General features: G+C 38.8%; 1 protein-coding gene across 1 annotated transcript; it reads left to right on the top strand.

The window, feature by feature from the left end:
• The first annotated feature begins 171 nt into the window (after positions 1 to 171).
• Positions 172 to 18913, top strand: LINS1 (lines homolog 1). Its single transcript, XM_073882501.1, has 9 exons — positions 172 to 416; positions 1182 to 1216; positions 11796 to 12169; positions 12529 to 12618; positions 13470 to 13611; positions 14946 to 15536; positions 16722 to 16893; positions 18226 to 18439; positions 18775 to 18913. Exons 1-9 carry the CDS (start codon positions 373 to 375, stop codon positions 18781 to 18783), a joined length of 1671 nt encoding a protein of 556 aa, XP_073738602.1. The 5' UTR covers positions 172 to 372; the 3' UTR covers positions 18784 to 18913.
• Positions 18914 to 19728: the final 815 nt, after the last annotated feature.

Raw genomic sequence — 19728 nt, 5'->3', positions numbered from 1 at the left:
CCCGGAGCCGTAAACCAGGTCCGGGGTGGGTGGGGGTGGGGGGTGGGGGCGACTTGGTTGGTTGGTTGCTTCCTTCTCTCCTCCTTACCCCCAGCAGCCCCCACCCCTCGCCTGCCGTAAAGCTGTCTGCGCATTCGCGACAGTTAGAGGAGGCGTGCCGGTCGAGGTTGGGACTCGTCTCCGATTGGTCTCACTCACTTCCCCCTCGGCTTCCCCCCTGTGGCTTCCGATGCTCCGCCCCTGGCGGAGGGACTCAATGCGGTTGCTAAGAGACACTGTGCGCTGAACGGGATCTCTGCGCATGCGGAAGGAGAGATCAGCGTGTGCTTTCCGCGAACTACGGTGGCCCGGAAGGTGCTCCTGTTCTTTCGAATGGCGGCGAGAAGGCTGAGTCTCCCAAGGCGGATCTCCGGCAGGTAACTAGGAGTGGCAGCGGAGCTCGGCGGCGGGGAAGGCGTGTGTGCGGCCGGCTGAGAGGCTAGTTCAGGGGTCTAAGGTTGGGGAGGCGGCAGTCCCCAGGAAGCGAGGAAAGGGACGCCAAGTGCCGCAGCTTCTCGGCGCTCTTAAGACGAGGGTGCCGGGTCCGTGGCTCATCTTTCGGTCCCTGAGGCCCCATTAGCTGCTACCAGGCTGGGCTTGCCTCTCCCGGTGAGGAAAAGAGGACTCTTTTTGGGATGGCGGTTACGCTTCAAGAGCTTCCCTGCAAGGACAGCGACCCTCACGGATTTCTGACAATGAGGGGGAAAGGAGAATGGAAAATACGCGAGATGGACAAGCTTATTGAGTGCGTGTATTCATTTAGCAAGTGTTTATTGGCCGGGCACTGTTCTAGCCGTTAGGGAGACAACAGTGAACAAGGTAGATGCAATCACTTGTCCTCGTGAAGCTTTCGCTTTAACAGGGGAGACAGATAAAATTATCACGTAGGGTTAGGTTATATAAAGAAAGTCAAGGAGAATAAGAGGATCGAGCTTGACTAGGACGTGTTGGCTGTTTTAGATAGGTAGTCAGGAAAGTTCTCTGAGGAAGTGACATTTGAGCAGCGATGTGAATGAGGAGGAACCAACCAAGGCGAGATCTGGGGTATGGGGGGAGGGGAGAAGGAGGGAAGAATTTTGCAAGCTGGTAGAATCAACAAGTGCAAAGCCTCTGGTGCTGGAATGACCTTTGCTGTTTAACAGAAACTGCAAGAAAGGAGACCAGCGTATCAAGCAGAGTGAGTAAGAGGGAGAATGATTGGTATTAAGATTGGGGATGTTGGGACAGGTCGCAGACCTTTGCAGGACCTTGTAAGCCATGGTAGTAGAGAAGTTACAATATCGTATTTATGTTTTGAAAAGATCACTGGCCGGCTACTCAATGGAAAAGACTAGCTGGAGCAGGGTTACTGCAAATGTGGAAGGCTATTATAGTAATCCAAAAAGCGCTGCCATTATTTTAAACTGAGTCATCCAATACACCAGACATTTGGCTACCACCAATGTCCACATGGAATGGCCTACTCTATTATGTAAAGGAAGTAATTTGATGTATCAATTGCTTTTATGTAATGAGATATGTTAAGATGTTGTGTGGCAGATGGGGGTCACTGCAGACACTTTCAATTTGCCCCCTGATGTTTTCTTTTACACTATCACTCATTCAAGAATACATGTTTTGGTGCTTTCCTCATGAGCTACCTATTGACCTATTTAAGCAAACAACTCAGTCCTGCCCAGGGAAGCTCATAGTCAAAGTGTGGGGAAACCAAACTAGAAAATAATTATAGACAATGCTGTGAGATAAATACTGTAGTATAGGCTGAAGGAGCACTTGGCGGGGCCCCCTAATCCTGAGTTGGATATGTAAAAGGCTTCCCTGGGACTGCAGGTTTTCAAATTAAAGGTTGAGAGTGGGAGGGAGAAGGTTGAATGTGGCTTAGAAAGAATGCCAAGCAAAGCTTTGGAACCCTTAAAGTGCACAGTTTCTGAGGACTTTAGAGAAAGCCTGTAGCTTAGTTTGTGGGGCAGATTGATGAGGGAATTCCAAGAAGCAGGTCTTGAAGGACTTGCTAAGCTGTGTCCAGGGGGTTGGACTTTATCCTAAAGAGAGTGAAGAGGTTTTTCAGAAGAAAGTGGGTGTAGGGTGGGCTAAGAAACAACCATTTAGCAAGAAATCTGTTGGTTGTCTGGGGTAGAAGTGGTGTACTGCAGTAGTACCAGTGAGGGTGGAGAGAAATGGGCTGAGGAAGGGTCCAGAAGGATGTCCAGATTTCTAGCTTGGGTGCCTAGGAGATACAGTCACCATAAACTGAGAGGTAGAAGAAAACAACATGGAGATAGTAATTGAAGACACAGAGAGTCCATGAAATTGCTCTAAGAAGAGAGAGGACATGGAAGATTGAACACTTAAAGATCCCAACATTTTCCCCCCTGATTTTATTGAGAAATAATTGATACACATCACTGTATCAGTTTAAGGCATACAGCATGATGGTTTGATTTACATTTATTGTGAAATGATTACCACAGTAGGTTCAGCTAACATATATCTTCTCCTATAGACATAATAAAAAGCAATGAAAGAAGAAAAAGGGGAAAAATTTTTTTTCTTGTGAAAACTCTTAGGATTTACTCTCTTAGCAGCTTTCCTGTGTATCCTACAGCTGGGTCAGCAATAGTCATCGTGTTGTACCTTATTTAACTTATAGCTGGAAGTCTGTACCTCTTGGCCACCTTCCTCCAGTTCCGCCACCACCCCACCCTCTGCCTTTGATAACCACAAGTTTGATCTCTTTTGCTATGAGTTTGGGTTTGTTTTTTGTTTATTTAGATTCCCACATATAAGTGAGATCATACAGTATTTGTCTTTTTCTGACTAATTTAACTTAGCATAATGTCCTCAAGGTCCATCCATGTTGTTACAAATGGAATGATTTCCTCATTTTTTATGGCTGAATAATATTCCATCATTTATACATACCACACCTTTTTTATCCACTTAGGTCGCTTCCATGTCTTGGTTATTATAAATAATGCTGTTAGGAACATGGGGGTGCAGATGTGTTTTCAGGTTAGCGTTTTGATTCTTTTGGATATAACCTCAGAAGTGGAATTGCCGTATCATATGGTAGTTCTATTAATTTTTTAAGGCTCCTCCATATTGCTTTCCATAGTGGCTGCAGGAATTTACATTGCCACCAATGGTGCACATGGATTCCCTTTTCTCCACATCTTTCCAGCATTTGTTGTCTCTTTTTGATGATGGTGACTCTTTAACAGGTGTGAGGTGATATCTCGTTGTAGTTTTAATTTGCATCTTCCTAATGAGTGGTGATGTTGAGCATCTTTTCATGTACCTTGTTGGCCTTTCATATATCTTCTTTGGGATAAGGTCTATTTAGCTCCTGTGCCCATTTGGATTATTTGTGGTTTTTTGTTTTGAGTTGTATGAGTTCTTTATATGTTTTGGGTATTAATTCCTTATCAGATGTATGGTTTGTGAACATTATTTTTTCTATTCCATAGGTTTTATTTTGTTGATGATTTATTCAGCTGTGCAGAAGCTTTTTAGTTGGATATAGTACTACTTATTTATTTATTTACTTGTTTATTTATTTATTATTTATTTCTGCCTTTAGAATCACAGCATCTTCATTAATGGGGCAATATACGTTAAGTGACCAGTTGGGCTATGATCAGATTTGAACCTACTGTTGCCTTAAGCCAAAGCCCAATTTTGATTTTCCTAGCCGATTGGCAAACTGTAGTAGCTTTTCATATAAAGGAAAGCATTTTTTCATTGTAACATTGACCATGGAAGTAATTATTTTTCTGAATTTTCAATATATGGGTTATTTAAAGAAAATCTCGTAAAAGAGATAGTGGCATCTTTTTTATTATTGTTATCTGCATAAAAGAAGGATTAAATTACTAGCAATTTGTTTTTTAATAATTTTGAAATTGGGTGATGGTAGAATGCCTTCTAATGAATAAATAGATCATGTGCTTAAAATTTCTACCTAGTTATTACTTAGGAATATTTTTTAAGAAAATATTTTTTAACATTTTAAAATACCATTCTGCTCAGTTTTCTGTCTAGGAATTTTTAAAATCAAAGTCCCAATACGTTTACATATATATTTAGTTGATATTAATGAAATCCTATGCATATTAACACTTGGGATCAGAAGGCTGATATCTATAGCTGTAATTATTGTATATTTTTTAAAAGATTTTATTTTTTTATTTTAGAGATAGAGTGCAAGCAGGGGGAAGAACAGAGGGAGAGGGTCAAGCAGACTCCCTGCTGAGCATGGAGCCCACCATGGCTTGATCACAACCTGATGATCTCACAGTCCTGATCTTGCAACCCTGAGATCATGACCTGAGCTGAAATCAAGAGTCAGTTGCTTAATCGACTGAGCCACCCAGGCGCCCCTGAAATTATTATATTTTTAATTGAATTGTTAATTTTGAGAAATTATAGATTCACATGCAGTTGTAAGAAATAATACAGAGAGATCTTGTGTACCCTTTGACTAGTTTTCTCCAATGGTAGCATCTTTCACAACTATCGTACAATATCACAACCAGGATTAGTATAATCCACTGATCCCGTTCAGATTTCCTGTTTTTACTTCTGTTCATTTATCTGTGTGTATATTTAGTTCTATGCAATTTTTATCACATATGTTGGTTAGTGTTGCCTTCACCAGTTCCATGATCACAAGGAACCCTTATATTGGCCTTTATAACCCTACCCACCAAGTTCCAGGGGGGGCTCCCTAACCTCTGGCAACCACTAATCTCTTCTCCATCTCTCTAATTTTGTCATTTCAAGAATGGAACCACACAATATACAACCTTCTGAGATTGGCTTTTCTCTTAGCATAATCCCCTAAGAACTATCCAAATTATGGCATGCATCAATAGTTCTTTCCTTACTGCTGTGTAGTATACCATTCATGCATTGAAGGACATCTGGGTTATCTCGTTTTTTGCTATTATGGATGAACCTGCTGTGAGCTCTCATATGCAGGTTTTTGTGTGACTATAAGTCTTCATTTTACTGGAATAACTGCCCAGGTATGTAATTACTAGGTCATACAGTAGTTGCATATTTAGTTTCTTATTTTGCTTTAAAGATTTTATTTTTTAGAGCAGTTTTAGGTTCATTGTAAAATTGATCAGAAAGTATAGAAATTTCCTGTATATATACCTCCTGCCCCTCGCACATGCATAGCCCTCCCCTGTGTTATCAACATCCCCCCACCAGAGTGGTAACATTTGTTACAGTTGATGAACCTACATTATCATTATCAGTTCATGCTAGGGTTCACTCTGGTTGGTGCACATTCTCTGAGTTAGGACAAACATACAATGATATATATCCACCATTATAGGATCATACAGAGTCTTTTCACTGCCCTAAAAATCTGTGCTTCATCTATTCATCCCTTTCTAGCAACCACTGATCTTTTTTATTGTCTCTATAGTTTTACCTTTTCCAGAATGTCATATAGTTGGAATCATATAGTATATAGCCTTTTCAGATTGGCTTTTTTTACTTAGTACTATACATTTAAGTTTCCTTCATATCTTTTCATGGCTCAATAGCTCTTCCTTTTTAGCACTGAATAAATATTCCATTGTACCACAGTTTATCATCCACTGAAGGACATCTTCACTGCTTCCAAATTTTGGAAACTGTGAATAAAGCTGCTCTGTATATCTGTGTGCAGGTTTTTATGTTGACATAAGTTTTCAGCTCCTTTGAGTAAATACCAAGGAGTGCAATTGCTGGAACATATGGTTAAGAGTATGTTTAGTTTTTTAAAGAAACTACCAGACTGTTTTCCAGAGTGACTATACCATTTTATAATCTCACCAGCAACGTAAGAGTAGTCTGGTTCTCCATATCCTCTCCAGAATTTGGTGCCACTATTTTTTATTTCCATTATAGTGATAATAGTATTTACTGTGATTTTAATTTACATTTCCCCAGTGGCTAATGTGATTGAACATCTTTTTTGTGCACTTTTTTGCCATCTGTATTATCCTCTTCAGAGAAAGGTCTGTTCATGTCTCTTGCCCATTTTCTAATTATTACTATTTTTGAAATACTGAGTTTTGAGAATCCTTTATATATTGTAGATACTAACCCTTTGATTATGTGAATAACAAATATCTTCTCTCAGTCTATAACTTGTCTTTTCATGCTCATTATAGGGTCCTTCACAGAGCAAAAGTTTTTAATTTTGTTGAGCTCTGGTTTATCAATTTTTACTTTTTAGAGACTGCTTTGGGGGCAAAGATTAAGAACTTTTTGCCTAGCCTTGAATCCTAAAGATTTTTCTCCTGCTTTTTTCTTTTTTTCCTAAAATCTTATTTTAAGTTTTAAGCCCATGATGCATTTTGAGTTAATTTTTGTAAAAGGTTGAAATTATTTTAAGTTAAGTAAAACGAAGGTCTTAGTCATATTTATACTGCCTTTAAACTGTTGGTGGCTGATAATCAAAATATGATCTGTGGATATTTTGGCTTTTCATCCAGGGTTTGATGTAGCTTCTAAAAGTAATTTAATATAAAAATTCAATCAAATGGGATGGCCTGGTTAACGTTTTAACCTTTGGTTGCTGAGTGTCTTTTGAAAAAAATTGATCTTGGTTTGCATTAGGAAGTTGTATAGTAATTGCCTTGAGTTTAGATGCTGTGCAGCATGTGAAAAATGGGTATTCTGATTTACAGTACTGTGGGAGAAAATCTAGAAACTGTTAAAAATTAGACTGTGTGAGTTACTACTTTCACTTAGGAAGCTGGTTAGAAGTTCAATATTCATCCATTTTCCTGAGACTTAGAGCATCAGAGGAAATTTGAGGAGGACCACAAGCTTTGATATTAGACTTTGTGGGTTCAGATCCTGGCTCTGCCACTTAACTACCTCTGTAACTTAATCTCTCCTCGCCTTAATTTCCTTATTTGTAAAATAGGTATGATAATTATCCACCTCATAAAGTTGTTGTGAAGCTATTACTCACTTAGAACGGTGTCTGGTACATAGTAGGCACTGAATAAATTTTAGCAGTTCTTTTTCTTTTTTTTAGATTTTATTTATTTGAGAGAGAGCGCGTTCTTGCCTGTGTGTGTGTGCGCGCGCGCGCGCGCGCGCACACGCGAGTTGGGGGAGGGGCATAGGGCCAAGCCAACTCCCTGCTGAGCTGGGAGCGTGAGGAGGGGCTTGATCCCAGGACCCCGCGATCATGACCTGAGCCTAAGGCAGACGCTTAAGCATCTGAGCCACCCAGGTGCCCCTAAACTTTAGCAGTTCTTATTCCTGAAGCATCGACTTTGTGTGAAGATGAGTGGGAATATATTACTTTTATATTAAGACACATATGCTTCTATTAGGAATAGAATACACAATTCAAATCATTTATAGTACTTAAACAGTAAAAGAGAGACTTGAGGTAAATTTTATGTTGTATTGGGTACCCCTTTTGACCACCTAGTATTCATTCTCCTCTGCCAAGAGGTATTTTCTGAAAAAAATCTCTTTGAAAACGCTACCCGTTTCTTTTTTTTTTTTTTAAGATTTATTTATTTGACAGAGAGAGACACAGCGAGAAAGGGAACACAAGCAGGGGGAGTGGGAGAGGGAGAAGCAGGCTTCCCACTGAGCAGGGAGCCCGATGCGGGGCTCGATCCCAGGACCCTGGGATCATGACCTGAGCCACCCAGGCGCCCCAAACGCTACCCGTTTTTTATCCTAGTTAGACCTTCCATAATATTTGTTTCCTTTTCAGGCTAGACAGATCTCTCCCATATATCCAGTATAGCTGGTTTAAAAACTTGTCTGAGAGGTACACCTTCCTCCAGACCAGCATGGAAAAGAGCTTGAGATCTACTACCCTTGTAACAGACACTTCAGGAAAAAAAGGTCTAGTTGGTCAAATACCCTAGTTCATTTTTTCAGCATTTGTCTTTTCCTTTAATACTTTAATTCCTTTAAAAAAAAAAAAAAAAAGCTACAGTTCTCAATAGGCTACCCACAGACATTTGTTTCAATGTAGATTTCTTTGGCCAAAATCAATATTTTAAAAGATACTGTAATGAGGTAACCAGCCTAGCACCTATCTGGTACCTATCTGGTACCTATTTGGTACCTGTGAAGGGAGGGAAAAATTCTTCCTCTACCTTTCAAGGTCTTCCAGCTAGACTAAGACTTAAATCTATATGAGATGGATTAACAGAAAAAAAACAACAACAAAAAAAAACAGTTTTATTACATGTGCAAGAGGCCCAGGAATGACAGTTAACACCTAAAGAAATGACCGAGATGGGCAGTTTTTATGCTTTTTAGACAAAGAGAAAATAATCTGTGAGGAATTGACAGGGCAGAGAAAACTTAACTTTGCATGCTTTAATTAGTAAGGAATTTTTTTTTTAAAGATTTTATTTATTTATTTGAGAGAGAGAATGAGATAGAGAGAGCATGAGATGGGGGAGGGTCCAAGGGAGAAGCAGACACCCTGCTGAGCAGGGAGCCCGATGCGGGACTCGATCCCGGGACTCCAGGATCATGACCTGAGCCGAAGGCAGTCGCTTAACCAACTGAGCCACCCAGGCGCCCTTAGTAAGGAATTCTTAAGAGAATTTGGATTGTGCTAGTAAATTAGTAAAAATTAAAAAAGGTTGTTTATACAGCTTTGCTGGCTCTAAATTTCCTATCTGTGGAGATCAGGTTGTCTCTATCTCCTGATACTGGGAGGATACCTCTTGTGTGGGAGATTTATTTCCTGTTTTCAGGGGGACAGAGGAGGGTCTGAGTGTCCTTCCTGCACAGGCTCTCTCTGAAGTAACTTTTATTTAAAATAATCAATGTGCCAGAGTGGCACATTTTGGGGCAGCCTGTCCTTGGCACCCTATACCTGCCTGGCATTTGTGGGCCCCAGCTGATGCTTTTCAATCTGATTACTCACAACCACTCTTATCAAAGAACCTGGGTCCTACGATGATAGAAAATGGCCCATTTCCCCCCTGAAATGCTGGCTTGCTTACTTGCTTATCTATGTATCTATTTATTTACTGGTATTCACTTTAGTCTTGCATGCTGAAATGTTTGAACCATTTGAAATGGCCCTTTTTATAGGTCAAAAATTGTTGAATACCCACAATCTTATTCTCATTCATGGAAAAATTTAAGGGCTTAAGATTTATAGGAATATTATTGAAAGTGTTTTTTGTTTTTTTTTTAAGATTTATTTATTTATTTGACAGGAAGCACAGGGGGAGGGACAGAGGGAGAGAATCCCAAGCAAACTCCATGCCAAGTGTGGAGCCCTGGGCTTGATCCCACAACCCTGAGGTCATGACCTGAGCAAATACCAAGAGTCGGACGCCCAACTGACTGAGCCACCCAGGTGCTCCTTAATGGAAGTATTGTTACTGCCATGGAATTGAAATAAAAAGAATTCCATTTGCAGCTAAAAATTATAATAGACTTGTGCATGTGATATTAGTTAAAACCTAAAATAATCTATTGTCACAGAATATTTGACATATAAAAACGTAATAGTTTATATCAACTTCAATAAAAGATGTCAATAGTTTTATTGGGAAAAAATGTTACTGTTATAACCAAAATATAAAGTGAAATAAATACAGTGGAAGTGGACCCTGAAGTAGAATATGAAAGCTAGTTTCTGTTTGTGACAGATAAAATTCACCAATTAAGATGATTTTATTCAGGCTATTGCAACAGGTAGAATGTTCATTAATGGGACACCTCTCAAAGAAGAAGAAGGAAATGTGGGGGTTTGTGAAACAAGGGGAATCAATGTGGAAGCGTAGAGGTGAGGCCTATCTGGGAATATGGTGAGTCGTTTCTTGGAACATTAATCATTCTTGCTTTCTGAGAGCACAGTGTTCAGGTAACAGATAACATTGAACACTATCAGATGGAACAAGGTTCCCGATAATTAGTTATGTTTCCAAATCATGTGGGATGTTCACCACAGTTTCAAAAGAGGATTCAGAGAAACTTTACCAGAGAAAGTTTCATTCTTAACTTTAAGTTACCATCTATAGGTTTCTTAAAACTTATTTTTACACTATAGGACAAAAACAAGGCAGTTTTGTCCTGTGGGGGTGATCAGGAATTGAAATTCCTTAGAAGCTAAGCAAGGGGGAAGAAACCAGTGGAGAGGGAGGGGAAAGGTAAAGACCAGGGGCAGATCAGTGGGCCATCCTGTAGAAGTGAGACCCAATGTAAGTGACAGCCCTCCTAGGATTCCTCTAGTGAGGACCAAGGTTAAAGATGGACTGGGCATTTATAAATGGGCCGGAGTAGATAGGGAAAGTCCTTGGACTTTATTAAAGGATAAATTGGGAAAGGACAAAGTCATGACCCATATAAAATGAACTTGTATCAGCAATTTTATTTAACTCATTAACTAATGAAAGAACTAGGCAGATGTCACAACCGTTTTAAAGGAAAAGTTAAAGAACCATGAATTTATAGGGAGTAAAGGAATGTTGAACTGAGTTTACAAATAGAAGCAAACCTGGCTTTTCCTGCTGAGAGGAGGGTTGACCCTCCACCAGACAATTATTTGCATGTCTATAGACAAGAATTATTTGCATTGCCATCAGCAATCAACAAATTTACAAAGGTGTGAAATAGCTCAAAGGCAATGAAAGGCCTGAGCCCCAAAGGATCATATAATTCCCAGAGGCTCCGCATTTCATTGGAAGGATATTCAGGAATCTCTAGCTTCTGCCAAAGTCTTAAATTTCTCCCAGCCACACTTGCTCTTTAGTAACTACATTAATACTTGTATTACCCATAATATTTCCTCTAATACTCATCTATCAATGATTGTCCATATTCCTTGCTTTATAAGCCACGTCTGACCCTAAAAGTCCTTTCTCTTCTCCTCATTCTTGCTGGTCTCTATCTTGTCAGAGTCTGTCCCGGGACAGCGGGCGTGTCTAAAGTTGTATCCAGCTACAAGGACAGTATGCTCACGTTTGGATTATTTTCGCTTAACATTTTGTCTTTTTCTTGGCATTTTTCATTTTTTATTTAATGTTGAAAGTCCAGGCTAAGGATCTTCCTATTATTTAATTTTAAGTTGTGAATTAATCATCAATAATCACAGTAGTTTGACCACACAGCGATCTAACTAGGTTTTTATCTGTAAGTTGAAGGTGAAGGTTAATTAATTGGAGGTGGCCCTGTGGGTGTCAGCCTGCATGGTTATGCCCCCCACCCCCGCCAAAGGAGGTACTCCTGGCATCTGGCGGGCAGAGGCCAGGAATGCTGCTAAACTTCCTGCAGTGCACAGGCCAGCTCCCCCACAACAAAATTATCCAGCCCCTAATGTCAGTAGTGCCAAGATTGAGAGGCCCTCATGGCCCATTGAGAAATGTTAGAGGAAAGGTAAAGTTTCTGCTCTGATAAAATTAAAAATAAATTTATGGTCTTCAATCTGTATGGAAAGCATCCATTTCATTTTTACAGTCTTAAGATAATGTTCTTATTACCAGTTTTCCATTTTAGAAATTAAGCAGTCAGTATTACCTTTATTTAACTTGAGAGGGCTAAATGATTAAGGGAAAACAGATGCCTTTCCCCTGTAATATGATGTATATGACGCTAATTTTAAAATTACCGTTCCTGTTTTAGGTTTTCCCGAAGAAAACATCTTACAGATTTGTTGCATTTCTGAGATTAATATTTACAGTTTGGAGTTGTCAGCTTTCTCATGAGATATATTTTGGCAGTCCCAATGAAAGCTTTCTTTGACGTTTTAGAACAATTGTACAGGAAGGTACTTCTGGGAGCCACACTTGAAAATGAGAACCATGATTACATCTTTTATCTCAACCCATCATCTTTGGATCAAGATTGCTCTACAGCCCCCTCTTCAGAATGCCCAGACCCCCATGGTGTCCAGGACAAGCATCAGCCATCCTCTGCCAATTTGGCTACCATTTTTGTAGTGCCTGTGTGTTTGAAGAAACACTCGCCGATATACAGCGCCCGGGAAGTAATGCTCCTTCAGTTAACAGTAATCAAAGTGATGATAACCAGAATATTGTCTGTTGAAACTGACTTCCGTGCAAAGGAGAAATACAGAGATATAATTAAAATTCTTTTAAAATCATCTGACATCGATTCTAAATTAGTAAGCCATTTGTTTTTTATGGGGTTTTTTTGCTGTTGTTGTTTTGGGGGTTTTTCTTTAGATCTAGATTTTTTAAAACAAAAGTTTTAAAAACAGACCAACCATGAGAGACGATGGACTCTGAAAAACAGACTGAGGGTTCTAGAGGGGAGGGGGGTGGGGGGATGGGTTAGCCTGGTGATGGGTATTAAAGAGGGCACGTTCTGCGTGGAGCACTGGGTGTTATGCACAATGAATCATGGAACACTACGTCAAAAACTAATGATGTAATGTATGGTGATTAACATAACAATTAAAAAATTTTTAAAAAGTTTAAAAACATTCAGTAATAGTTGGTAAATTTATTTGCTTTCCCGTAGACCTGTATGTTCCAAAACTCGGATAAATTGTTATCTCACATGGCTGCAAAGTGCCTTGCACTACTTCTGTATTTCCAATTGAGAGAAAAGGTAAGATAAGTAATCAAGTTATGCTATTTTCTTTCATAGTTTCTTTAAAATTGTTCTTTGGCATTTGATTTACCCTTCAAGTGTTTGTATCAATAAAATGTTTGCTCTTTTAATAACGTATAAATCCATAAAAGTGTAAGAGTGGAGTAGTAACGTAATAGTGACTTGTATCAAAGATTAGAGTCTTAAATATGTCATAAGTCATTATAAATCAGATTCTTCACCCGAAGGATGGGTTTCAAGTCAGTCTATAACTTCTTCAGTTTCTCAAAGGAGCAGGTAGGCCTGCTTCCCTTTCTCCAAAAAAAGATTTAGGAGCCTCTGCTGGAGACCAAGACCGTTTTTACAGGTTCAATATAAATAAATTTTAAGAATGGTCCTCAGCATGATGAAAAAAATACAAACAAATTGAGCATCAGATTTTTCTCTTATCTCTGAATTAGTTAATAAATGTAAGCATCTACCGATTTATTTAAGCTATAATTACTTATTCCTTTCTCAAAGTAACTTTTTTCTAAATACAAAATGGTGGCCTTAGTAGTGGAAAATTTGGGAAATGAGAGAAAGTATAAAGAACAAAATAAAAATCACACAACATTCCACCACCTAGAAATAATGACTGCTAATATTTTCATGTTCCCTGTTGAGCCTTTATTTCTATGGCACATTGAATTTTTTTACTTAAAGAATATTAGGATATTTATGTCTTGTTTTACCAAATACTAGACTTTTTTTTTTTTTTTGGCAAGGGAGTAAACAATGTTATAGCTGTATTGTATATAATAGGTAATTTGCAATTGTAAAGAAAATTTTCTATTATAACTTGCTACTTTTTGTTTTCTCACTTGTAGATAACATTTAGTAATTCCTGGATTGCTTTTTGCCAAAAAAATCTTTCTGAATACCCTGAAAATGAGAAAGCAGTATACTGCCTCTGGACGCTTACTGTTATAATAAAAGAAATCTTTAAAGATACATGTTCACAAAAAACAGGTACAAATTATGGTTCCCAATAAATGTCATTCTTTTGCTCCCAAGGAACATTATGTTTCTTTTTTTTTTTTTAAGATTTTATTTATTTATTTGACAGAGAGAGATACAGCGAGAGAGGGAACACAAGCAGGGGTGGGTGGGAGGGGGAGGAGCAGGCTTCCCGCGGAGCAGGGAGCCTGATGCGGGGCTTGATCCCAGGACCCCGGGATCATGACCTGAGCTGAAGGCAGACACTTAGCGACTGAGCCGCCCAGGCGCCCCGGAACATTATGTTTATAATGAAGATTAAAACTTACTTTATAGCATCTGATCTGTCCTGAAGTACGAGAAACTAAAGAATCTCACTCCAAATTTTTTGAAGACTATAATTATTAGGCAAAAATTAAAGCTATTATATGTCCCTTTTGATATTTGTAAAGTGGATAATTAACTGTGGTTATTAGCTGTTATTCTTCTGCTTGTTTCAAGTTTTTATTTAAATTCTAGTTAAAAAATAGTGTAATATTGATTTCAGGAGTAGAATTTAGTGATTGATCACTTACAGATAACACCCAGTCTTCATCACAAGTGTCCTCCTTAATCTCCATCACCCATTTAACCCATCCCCCCTGCCCACCTCCCCTCCAGCAACCATCAGTTTGTTCTCTGTAGTTAAGAGTCTGTTTTCTGGGGGGTACATGGGTGGCTCAGTCAGTTAAGTGTCTGCCTTCGGCTCGGGTCATGATCCCTGGGTCCTGGGATCAGGTCCCATGTCTGGCTCTCTGCTCAGCTGAGAGCCTGCCTCTCCCTCTCCCTCTGCCTGTCGCTCTGCCTACTTGTGCTCTCTCTCTCCCTCTCTGCCAAATAAATAAGATCTTTACAAAAAAAAGAGAGTCTGTTTTTTGGTTTGCCTCCTTTTTTTCCCCCTCCATGTTCATCTGTTTTGTTTCTTAAATTCCACATATGAGTGAAATCATATAGTATTTGTCTTTCTCTGACCGACTTATTTTACTTAGCATAACATTCTTGAGCTCCATCCATGTCATTGCAAATGGCAAGATTTCATTCTTTTTCATGGCTGAGTAATACTCTACTGTGTGTGTGTGTGTGTGTGTGTGTGTGTGTGTGTGTGTGTGTGTATTATATATTAGCTGTTATTTTGCATATCTTCATTTGTTCACATTAACGTCTTATTAGCTGTTATTTTGTGTATCTCCATTTGTTCACATTAAACAGTCCACATCCATTTTTTCATCTTGTAAAGTGATAATATTTATAAAAATTGAATTGTAAATTGTGTTTCAAGAAGCCTTCACTTTTCCTCTTGTTTATAATTACTGTTTTTATCATTGCAGAAATTTTAAAGCAGTTCTTGACTCCTTTTGACACTATTTTTGAAGTTTTTTACAATTCGTTATTTTCTCAGCATTTTGAAAGCTGTCAAGATACATCTAAAATAATAAACAGCTTGATATGTTCCCTGGAATTACTTGAACTTCTTATAGCTTCCAGAATCCATCTGAAGCTACATTTCACTTGCCAGAGGATTTTATTTTTGAAACCTTCTTGTGTGCTAGACATTATTACCTGGCCTGTTCAGGCTTTTGTCAAAAGGAAGTTCATCATATTCATCAAAAAGTGCCTTCTCTGGAAAGTGGGTGAAGACCTTTTTCGGGGATCTAGCCCTGTCGTAATGCCACCAGATCAGCATTTAGATGTAGATATTTTGGCTTTAGCTGATGCTGTTTTGCGAGCTGTGGATTTGGGCTTATTGAGGACATTATCTGTCCATGGAAAACCTCCCTGCTTTGGTGGAGATGAAATTCAACCTACATGTGAGCATGTCCCTGGTCCAGATCATGTTATTCTCAGAGCAGCAAGCCTACTTATCATTAAATCTGTAGAAATCAAGTTTCAAAGTTGTGCTTCAGCAAATGAAATGAAAGGTAATTCTCTGAACTCCTTTTGTGTACAAAGTAATGAGTAATTGTTTACTGATATAAAGGAATTCATAATTTTCAAATCTCAGGACTGTAACTCCACTAATTAAATCTCCATGTTATAATTTATTACATTTTCTTTTAAAAAAGAAAAATTAGAATTACACAAGAAACATGTCAACATTTTGTGGGCTAAACTGAATTTGTATGGCCTAATTAATGACTAAGGTTAAAAACAAAGAGGTGCTATTGAGCACCTCAAAGCAAGTGATATAAGTCAGTTCAGTTCAGAAATTTGTAGTATTTCATTCGTATTTTCCTTCATAAAATTGGGTAACATAGATTATCAATAACTAGAAAGTGAATTAAAACTAACATGTGAGAAGTTACATTGGTTAAGAAATTGTTGCATATAATGTCCAGGATCTTAACTCAGTCCAAAGACAGCTGTTTAAAGTAGGATATTCAATTTAGGTTTTGGGGAAGACATGTCCTCCATTTCATCTGCTAAAAAGGAATAGTAGACTTCTCTAAACATGCGGCATAGAGTTTTAGTGAAAGGTTTGAATTGTAAGCAGCTACTTCCCTGAATTGCTTTGAATGTCATTTACCTTGTAATTACTGCACACTAGATATCATTCTGTGCGGTTATAATTTAAAACACTAGGTGGCATATGTTCTATAATTCAGAGTTTTACATTACAGTTAAAACTCCCCAAAACCTTTTTTGGTTTTTATGCTTAGCAGTAGTGCTTTCTTTTAATACTCAAACAAAAAAAAATTTCCTGTTATTTTAAAGGCAAAATGATTTTGCTTGGTTGCACTGTTGCCTCTGGTAACAGACAGCTGTGGCATCCAGTGAAGTGATGTCTTTTGCCTACTACTTATTCATTTATTTATATACTTTTAGCAAGAATTCATGTAACTCTAGTTTCTCCAAAATAGTTATCTGGTACTTGCAGTGAATAGATGATATTCACTCACTCAAGAGGATACATTTTAACTGTATCCTCTGACATTCAGTTTCCTAATTTGCAAAGTAGAGAGAATCCCTAACTCACAGGCTTTTTGAAAGTGTGAATTATGATAATCCATGTTGGAGTACTTGAGATGCCTGTATATAAAATTATAATAAGATATTAATGTATTCATAAGCAGTTGCCCACTCTTTGAAATTTGCATTTGTTGAAGTTGATTTACAGAGTTTCATGTGTGAGTTATTGACCTTCTTAAAGCCTCACCTTCAGCCCTCCCTTCAGTCACACAATCCATGTGAGTGGATCTCCAAGGTCTTCATAGAACAAGATGATGACATGCTGGAGGCTGCCAAAGCATCACTGGGCATCTACCTAAAGTTGACCAGGCTAGTATATTTTAAAGTAATTTTTCTAACTACGTGCCAGCAAAGCAGAAAACATTTTTAATAATGTGCTGGACATACTGTTTACTTTCCATCATTAAGGGGAAAAGAAAAATCCCTAACAATCTTGTGGTTTCCTTGTAAGTTCCAATTCCTTGCTTTAGCCCTGCCCTACATGAAAATGAGATTACACTTGAGTTCTCATTAGGAAAACTTGGCTGGGTAGGCCGACCTGGGGGAGCAGAAGTAGACTGGAGGGGGCCAGAAGGCACGGGTTCTGGTTTAGCTTCATCCGTTTTACCTTTGCAAGCAGGAGCAAGCTCGTACCGTTGTCCGAACCTTCATTTAATCGATGTTTTAAAATGCTTGTCACCTAACTTTTCCATCATGAGCTTCAGTGTGGTGATTTTTGCCTTTTTAAAGGTAACCTCAGCCTTGTCAGTAACCAAAGCAGCAGCTCAATATTTTCATTTTATTATATGGTTGCATGGGGGCTGATAGCAACTTGAGGCGGGTCTCTGAGGTTGGTCATGAAGCTGTGTTACTGATGACATGGCGTGCTGAGCCTGTTCCTGCTTTATTAAAGCAGCTGTACATGGGGTCATATCATCCTGTGGCAAATATCTGTAAATGGTTATGAAGCTCGTAACTGATGACCTTTTACACTGTTTCTGCTCGGCTTTATTAAAACCCTCAAGTATTTGCTTGATTTCCATTTCTTTTTTGGCGTCAGAGGAAGGACTTTCTTACTAATGCCCAACGGCGCAGTGCGGTGCTTCCAGGTCGTACTTGTGTTATGGCCCTATGCAGTGGCTGCTTTCAGACTCTTAAGTGTTTGCAGCCAATTTTCAAAAGGTTCTAATCAAGAACACAAAATGCCTGCATGTGATTTGAATTAGGCTCCCAAACGGTGAGATACAAATTCAGTCTGAAAATGCGCATGCCTGTTAGCCGATTAGAATAGATCTTAGTTGTACTCAGAGCTGACTCCTTACTGCTCAGGGAAGAGGAAGCCTCTGAATTAAATCTCTTAACTTTCTTCACTTCAGTGTGTCCAGAGAGGCATGTGCTCATGCCATTTGTATTTTTTTTAATGTAACTTTTTTAGTTAAGATTGGTTGTAAAGGATAGAAACCAACACAGACTAGTCTAAGCAAAAAATAAATAAAATAAAAATAAACAAACAAAAAAGGCATTTATTAGCTCACAGAAATTCATTCCAAGGGGCTTGTTGGCATCAGAGATCACTGTATATACACTGTATATACAGGGATTCAATCATGTCGTTGATCATTGCTCTTTTCTTGTATTTTGCAACTCTGAATTCATTCTCAGGCGGGGCTTCCAGCAGTGCCTGGCTTACAGCAGCCTTACAGTATCATCTTTAATATCTCCAGCAAGAGTCCCGGGGTGGGGGAATCTGATTGGCCCGCTGGGGTCACAGGTTCACGTTGGAAACAGTCATTGTAGCCAGGAGCATGAAGCGCTGACTGGTCAGTCTAGGTCCCGTGCCCACCCCTGGAGGAGAACGTGGAAGGAAAGGAAGGAGGTCAGTCTCCAGCCCCATCTTACCCCATGTAATCAGTTACCTGTAGGAATGAGGGAACTCTGATGTCAAGAGACAGGAGGATAGAGGACTTTTGTTCGGCAGACAGTAACTAGAACTACCGAAGTCTGTGGATTTTATTTATTGAGTTAGATTTACATGGAGTTTTTAGAGGAAGAAATTGTTTTGAATTTTTTTCTCTTAAAATAATGCGTATAAAATAATCTGCTAGGTGAATTTGTGGTATGTGAATTATATCAGTTAAAACTGTTATTTTTGAAAAATGTTATTTTTGTAAACAGTCATTAATCTGGGGTCTCTGTTACCTTGATTTTCAGACAATGTGAAGCTACTGAAAGCTCGACCCAAGAAAAAGAAATGTGGAACCATCACACACATGAGTATGGTTATAATCCACACTGTATTTTCTTATTCTTACTGAAAAACATAGGATTTGATTCTTCAGTTCTTCTTGACTTTTTGATTTCATCGGAAACCTGTTTCCTTGAATATTTTGTTAGATATTTAAAATTACTGCAAAAAGATTGGACTCATTTTTTCACGATTTGCAAGTATTTTGACGTAACTGAATCTAAAGATAGCATAAATATTTGTGGTTGTGGCTCCTCACTTGTCCAAGACGGAAGCAGGAACCAAACAAAACTTAGCCCTTCCGCTGCTCCTGGTATTCCCAGAAGTGCTCATGCTTCGATCTCTTGGGCTTCTAATGTTTCTTCTGGATCTCTGAGCCATCTTGTGATTTCCAAGGAGACCCATGCCACACTCCAGGCTGATAGTCTGCCTCCCCTACGAGCTTCTCAAAATCTGGTAAATTATGACAGCTCTGATGATTCTGAAGCAGAAGGCACAGACCAGCACTCAGCAAACAGTAAACAAACATCTTTACATCAAGAAGCAATGAAGAAATCTCAGGACCCAGTTGGAACAGGTATGGATAAAAAACAACTTCGCCTAGAGCCTCAATCAAGGCCTCTGGTTCCAAAACAGTCTAATAATCCCTTCTCTGTTAATTGTGATAGAGTCCCAGATAACTTCTCCGAAGTGCGAATATCTTACACAACACTGAAGTGCTTTGAAGAGCTACAAGGTGCCATTTACCGTCTGCAGAAGAAAAATCTTTTCCCGTATAATGCCACAGCACTTTTGAAGTTGTTAAAACATATTGAGGCAATATATAATGAGAGTATGAACACTTTGTGAAACAGTAGCATTTTATTTCCAGGCGTGACATGGCGTGATATAAATTGTGCCTTAATGAGATAATTGTAAAA

The sequence above is a fragment of the Callorhinus ursinus genome, unplaced genomic scaffold (genome assembly GCF_003265705.2).
Source record: "Callorhinus ursinus isolate GAN/ISIS: 27379988/994484 unplaced genomic scaffold, GSC_fseal_2.0 scaffold47, whole genome shotgun sequence".
NCBI classification, from domain to species: Eukaryota; Metazoa; Chordata; class Mammalia; order Carnivora; family Otariidae; genus Callorhinus; species Callorhinus ursinus.
Note: the sequence above shows the minus strand (reverse complement) of the source record. Positions and strands in the feature narration are given on the sequence as shown.

Coding starts and splice junctions, on each gene's coding strand:
- LINS1 (XM_073882501.1), top strand. CDS start 373: ATGGCGGCGAGAAGGCTGAGTCTCCCAAGGCGGATCTCCGGCAG. Junction 1,217..11,795: donor AGACCAGCGTATCAAGCAGA/GTGAGTAAGAGG, acceptor TTGACGTTTTAG/AACAATTGTACAGGAAGGTA. Junction 12,170..12,528: donor CTGACATCGATTCTAAATTA/GTAAGCCATTTG, acceptor GCTTTCCCGTAG/ACCTGTATGTTCCAAAACTC.